Here is a 6,556-nt window from a genome sequence, read left to right as displayed (position 1 = left end):
TTATCTTCCACTTAAATCAATGCAATAGTCTATTGTCATAATTCTCGTTCAGGAGAACCGGTTTAGGGGAGTGCATTAAATACGTGACTCCATGCAACTCAGCAGAGAACATGTGTAAACACACACACACACACACACACACACACGTGGGCACACTCCAGACAATATGGCAACAACATTTTACATTTATCAGGAAACAACCTGAGCTAGGAAACCGGGATCGTTGCCACTATCATTTATTTATCTGGTTCGTACTAAGAATAGAGTAGTGCAGGAGCGCTGGAGCTGCAGAGCAGTCCCTGCCCTTAAGGAGCGTACAATCTCGTTCGGGGTAACAGGCCCGCGAGCAGGTGCACTACGCGGAAGCACATGCGCACAGATGCCGCGGCGGCAGAAGGCAGCGCAGTTTGAGAGCACGGGATTCGGAGCCACAAACCCGGAGTCCAGTCCCAGCCTGGTCAGTCAGTTAACCCCTCTGGGGCCGTTGCCCCAGCTGTAAAAGGAAGAGTGAGATTTAGAGGCGGTCTGCCTTTGTTTCCATCATGATTCATGATTCAGATCAAAAGCTGAGGCGGGTTTCATGGAGGAGGAGGCCCGAGCGGGACACTGGAGAGAGGCAGAGAAGGCATTTCAGACAGGGAGAGCAGTACTGAGGTAGGCGTAAGCTTGGAGTGTGGAGGGCAGAAGAGAAAGTGTCACAGGAGCAATGGGACTGAGGTGAACGGGCGGCAGGAAGCCAGCGGTGGCCCCGCTCACACAGGAGGGAGCGGAGTTCCTCACATTTGCGTCCATTCACAGTACGTAATTCCAGAGTAGAAAATACCAAAGGACAACGGTGGCATCTTATCAAACATTTCACTTGATTTCCAGAAAGTATAAATAATTTAACATTATTCCCCTACATTTCAAAATTTACATCAATACACCGTCCTAATCTTAAAAATGTGAGCCAAGTCAAAGTTTATATTCTTAGTGAACATAACTCAATCTCTTCATTCAAAAGGACATTTGATACAAATTATATCATCTCGGTACTTCCAACATTCATTTTCTACTATGTTCCATGACCTGTGGAAGTAAAAACGAGTATGACGTGGTCCCTGCCTTGAAGAGTCCACAGCCTGGCGTGTGAGCCAAACATCAGCCACGCCCACCCAGGATGCGCGGGACGCGGCCAGGTCAAGGCCTGGACGTGGTGCTCCGGGGCACAGAACTGGATTCCCTCCGCAAGAAGCTTCAGCAGGGGCTCAGGAGAGCGGTCAATGGCTCGAGGAGAAACGAGTTTGGCAGAGAGGTGGCAGCAGTGGGGAGGAGCGAGGAGGACACAGGACAGACAGGAGTGGTACAGAAGCATGGCGTCCAGGGATGGCCCGGGGACAGTGAAATGGAGCAGAGCTAGGGGTGAGGGTCTGGACTTAGTCCTATAAAAACAAGGAGCCACTGCTTGTTATGTTTTAATCATCTACTAACGCTGGTTTTATGAGGTCAGGAAAAGACAGGGAAGAAAGTGAGCAGAAAAGTTCTGTCTGCATCAAAAGCAGTGACAGTGAGCTCTTCCTAGTAAAGCGCGAGTGCCACCCCACCGCCTCCTTTCTTCATCCTTTCGTCTCCTTTTTTACTTCCCCCCAGATTTCCCACTTGACAATGTCTTCCCTCCCTTCTTTTCCTTTATGATCTGCTTCCCCTCTGCCGTGGAGTCTTCAAAGTAGAGCTGGAAATAGAAAGGCATAGAGAGGACTACAGGGCACACTGAGGCTAATCAAGTTACCATGAAGATGCAGTAATCGCATTAGACAAAGAGGCCGCAGTTGAAGAAAACATTCTTTTTCAGTAGTTTTCTAAAAGTGCCTAATTTACACCAAAATGTTGGACCATCTCATTCAATACGGGAAAAGTATATAGAACCCTTGCTGACACCACCATTAATTATCAGTGTTACAAATACAATAATACCATAGGATTTCAGGGTCTATCCTTCACACAGTTAAGATCTAACCAAAATTGCATTGCTTAGCTTAAAAAAAAAAGTTCAATGTGTAATTTCAAGTCTTAGGTTCTCAGCTACTACCACAATATGTAGATACATGAATAAACTGCCTCATGAAAAACATGCAGTCGATGCAAATAAGCACCCCCTTTAGAGTCGACACTGAACTTCAATTTCTCAAAATATTATAAAATCATTCTACGAAAGTAACACCTTCTTAAAATTTCATTTTATAATGAAGAAAATAAATGTGTATTATTTTATTTAACATTCGTTCTTAAGTTACAGTTATGTGAACATAATCTGCCTCTAATGAAAGAAATCTTAGTTTAATCCTTCAAAACATGCATATACATTTAGTAAGATCTACATTTCTAAATAAATTACATGCATGATATACATTAACCAATAACGAATACCAATATGAGAATTCAGGACATTTATTTTTCTGCATGAGATTTAACTACTGTACAACACATACAAAACAAACCCACAAAGCAATGGTGTGTAATAGGTAGTGAGAGACACTTAAGCATATTTAAAATGCCTATAGGCTTTTTTTTTAGGCAACCAAATATTTGCAGTCCTTGACATCTTCTCACACTCACCTAGCACCACAGATGCAAGGACTTAGCGGTAAACGTGTACAATCTCATGCTTAAAACCCAAAGCATGCACTGAATTATATTTATATGCTGTGATCTACACTACTCAGTATGCAATACATACTTCTTACTAATATTTCACACATTAAATTACCCTGCAGCATTTTGAAATTTTAACATTTATGTAAAACAACTTCTGAAAGATTCAGGAAACAAGTTTTAAGGTTCACCTCCAGGCTGGTTTGGTCAAGTGGAAAAATGGCAGCAGCCTCAAGGCTCATACTGAATGAAAATGGTATGTGTGCATGTCAGTCCATGTAAAAAATACCTATGTACACAGATGGCACAAAGTTTTGTGCAGTTGGAATCACCAGTGCAAATGCATGCATTTGAGGTACTTATTTTTCCATGGTCAGGTATAATTATGCATAGTCATTTTCCTCAAGTGCTAAAAATTTTAGACCTGATCAAATGGAGAGCTGTAAGAAGTGTAAATATGAGCTATTTATATAGTTAATTGCAAAGTGCTAGGTTTTAAATGAACATTTGTTTACCATTATAGATTTTTATGTTCCGTTTAAAATATTTACTAACCAATACACTTTCTCACTATAAAGAGACTGACTGGAAATTATACCTGGCCAAGTGATTTAAATAGCATACTTGAAATTCTTGCAAGTACTGTAGTGAAAGAGTAAAATACTTCATTATTGCTTCGTTGAACTGAGAAACCCAAAAGGCATAGATATACAATGCTCAATGATGAAAAATGAATACCCAGACCAGTGGTGCATGCTCCCAAGTGGCCTCTGTGCAACAAAAACTAAGCATTCTCCACATTATCAATGCCATTGGCATCCACATGGATATCAGGGTCCCCACACAAGGATGAGGGAGCAAAGCGGCTAACAGTGGGACATAAACAGCTCTTAAGCTCTGGCAATTCTTGCTTCAGGCGTTCCAACTGCTCCACTTGGAATATATTTGGCTGTTCAGGCATCCAATCATATATCCTATGATGAAACAAACACAAAATATAAAAAATAGTGTAATTTTTTGGTTTACTTAAGATCAGGTGACTTAACCTCATCATAAGAATCCATTTACAGAATGTCTGGAACATCCATATTACAGTTTTTACTTTGTTTCATTTTAAAGATGACAGCATTAGTTCTATTTTTAAAAATTTCTCCACAGTCTGTCCAATAATCCAGAATAGCAGCACCAGCCATTTGTACCTCTGATGCAGTAAGAGCTGATAATAAAGCAAGTGAATCCGAAAATGAAGATGTGTAGCTTCCTAGTGATTCTTAAAGTCTCTGTCGTCCAAGCCAGTCAGGTAGAAATGCCTTTATTTTACACATAGAAAGCTGTCAAGAGGTGGAATTCATAGCCAGTCTGCCTTCCACGTCACCAAAGATCAAGGTAAGAAAACTGCTCACCAGTGTGGGAACTGGCCTAAAGCAATGATGGCAAGTGTACCCCAAATCAAGAGCTCAGAAGGAACAGCGCGTGACAGGAGGCAGCACTGGTGCTGTCCATCAGCAGAGAAAGGATGGCCTTTCACACCGGTGTGACAGCCAGCCAACTGTGTAAGGCACTACAAGAGAATATGTATGACTTCACAGTAGAAAAGAATTTTTTTAAACAAGATAAAAAAGTATGGACTCAAATATTACTATATTAAGACAAAAACTTCCTTTTAAAGACATATATTTGAGAACGAAAAATGATCTATGGGTTAAAGTATCAGGACAAAATAAAAGCAGTCCACTTCACTCTCTCCCTAATCCCATTAAAAATAAAATAAAGGAGATTAAAAATGTCTATGAATATGAGAGAAACCGAAGAGACAAAACAGTTTTGGAAGCAGGAAAACTGAAGGATAAAGTTTTTTCACTTAGCAGAACTGAAAGGGCCAAATCATCAAATTCCTCTTGAACTGGGAGTAAAAGGGAGAGAGGCTGACAGGGAAGGCTGTGAGCAGCAGCGGGCATTAATTTCCCTTCCTCCACTCCCTGCTGCTGGTTTATTTTTTTATTTTTTAATTTAATTTTACTTATTTAATTTTTTTAGAGACAGAGTCTCACTTTGTTGCCCTTGGTAGAGTGCTGTGGCATCACAGCTCACAGCAACCTCCAGCTCTTGGGCTTAGGCGATTCTCTTGCCTCAGTCTCCTAAGTATCTGGGGCCACAGGTGCCTGCCACAACACAAGGCTATTTTTTGTTGTAGTTTGGCCGGGGTTGGGTTCGAACCCACTACCCTTGGTATATGGGGCTGGCGCCCTAATCACTGAGGTGATTAGGTTCTGCCCTGTTGCTGGTTTATTATGGGAACTATACGACAAGACGAGGGTTGTGCCTTTTACAAAACCACTACTACTCCCCCATCAAGGGGATTTAGAGACAGTATATACGTACCAAATGCCAAATACAGCAACTCTCCTCCCTCCCTCAGCTCTCATTCTTCACTTGACTCCAAGAACCTAGGCAGCCAGACCTGGACACTCCATCCCAGGTAAAATAGATAGATGCTATTCTCTGAGGACTCTCATCAGTCCCAGAATACAATTCTGAATCTACTGACATCAGAGGTATAACCTAAGAGGCCACCCAGGTCACCTGATAGTGCAGCTCTAATCAATAACTACATTCACAACACTCAGAGCTTCCAACAAGCGTTGTAGATCCCATTTCCCCATGGTAGGAGGCAGCTAAGTATTTACAAACAACTGAGAAAACTATAGGGCAAGATGAGTGTTACAAGGCCAGGCGTGGTGGCTCATACCTGTAATCTCGGCTTGGGAAGCCGAGGTGGGTGGATTGCCTGAGCTCACAGGTTCGAGACCAGCCTGAGCCAGAATGAGACCTTGTCTCTAAAAAAAGATGGAAGTTGTAGCAGGTGCCTGTAGTCCCAGGTACTTGGGAAGCTGAGGCAAGAGAATCGCTTAAGCCCAGGAGTCTGAGGTTGCTGTAAGCTATGAAACCACAGCAATTTACCAAGAGAGACAAAGTGAAACTCTGTCTCAAAAAAAAAAAACAAAAAAACCCCCACTTTTACAAAACCACTTTTAATATGCAAGATGGAAAGAAAACAGAAGAACAAGGCAAAAAGAACCCTTAAAAACTTCTGGAAAATAGTACTTTCATCAAGCAAGAACAAGATGTTTTACATATTTATGATGTGTGTGTAATAAACGATAGTCATTGGAAATGAAAAATACCATAGCAGACATGAAGAACTCAACAGAACGGGCGGAAGACAGGGCAGGGAAAACTGTCCAAGTGCAGCAAAAAGACAAAGAAAATAGGAGAAAAGAATTTAAAGTCTGGTCTAAGAGGTACTTAATTCAAACAGAACATCTAAAAAGGAAAAAAAATCAAGAAAATGAAAGATAAAAAATTGAAGAAATAATTTTTAAAAATTTCTTCATGTTTAAGGCCATGAATTGGAAAACTAAGAAGAGCTACCAAGTATCCGAGCAATGGGCAAAACCAGACCCACAGACACGGAATTGTAGGACCCCTAAGTGACAAAGAGAAGTGTCTCTAAGTGAGAGTTTCTTTCTCGTACACAAAGGGAACAGGAGTCAACATAGATTCACAAACAATAACACTGGGAATTGTAAAGATAAATGCTTTTAAAATTCTAAAAGGAAAATCATTTCTAACGTAATTCTATACCCAGTCATAACATTTCTAGACACTAAGACCTCAAAAACTTTTATTTTTTATGCCTTCATTTCTTAAGAAGATACCAAAGTATGTTTTCTATAAAAATGATAGTGACGCAAGAGAGAACAAGATATATGCTACAGGAAACAGGGAGTGCCAGGGCACTGGGTGGCAGTTGTGCCCACAGAGGTTAATCAAGTTTTACTGGAGCAATCCCAGGGAAAAGGAGGCATGTTAAGGGTCACTCCAAGAGGGCCACTGCCACTCTAGCAGCTATTATTTTTCTTTT

General features: G+C 41.2%; 1 protein-coding gene across 2 annotated transcripts in view; it reads right to left on the bottom strand.

Moving 5' to 3' along the window:
* Window positions 1-220: 220 nt before the first annotated feature.
* GPCPD1 (glycerophosphocholine phosphodiesterase 1) overlaps window positions 221-6,556 on the bottom strand; it is a 59,450-nt gene continuing 53,114 nt past the window's right edge. For both annotated transcript variants that reach the window (XM_003788209.3, XM_012804170.2), the window contains one exon: window positions 221-3,605. In XM_003788209.3, coding sequence (XP_003788257.2) covers window positions 3,416-3,605 — 190 coding nt within the window. In that variant the 3' untranslated portion in view covers window positions 221-3,415. The remainder of the gene's footprint in view (window positions 3,606-6,556) is intronic.

The sequence above is a fragment of the Otolemur garnettii genome, unplaced genomic scaffold (genome assembly GCF_000181295.1).
Source record: "Otolemur garnettii isolate 467f Iridium unplaced genomic scaffold, OtoGar3 scaffold00025, whole genome shotgun sequence".
In the NCBI taxonomy this organism is placed as follows: domain Eukaryota; kingdom Metazoa; phylum Chordata; class Mammalia; order Primates; family Galagidae; genus Otolemur; species Otolemur garnettii.
Note: the sequence above shows the minus strand (reverse complement) of the source record. Positions and strands in the feature narration are given on the sequence as shown.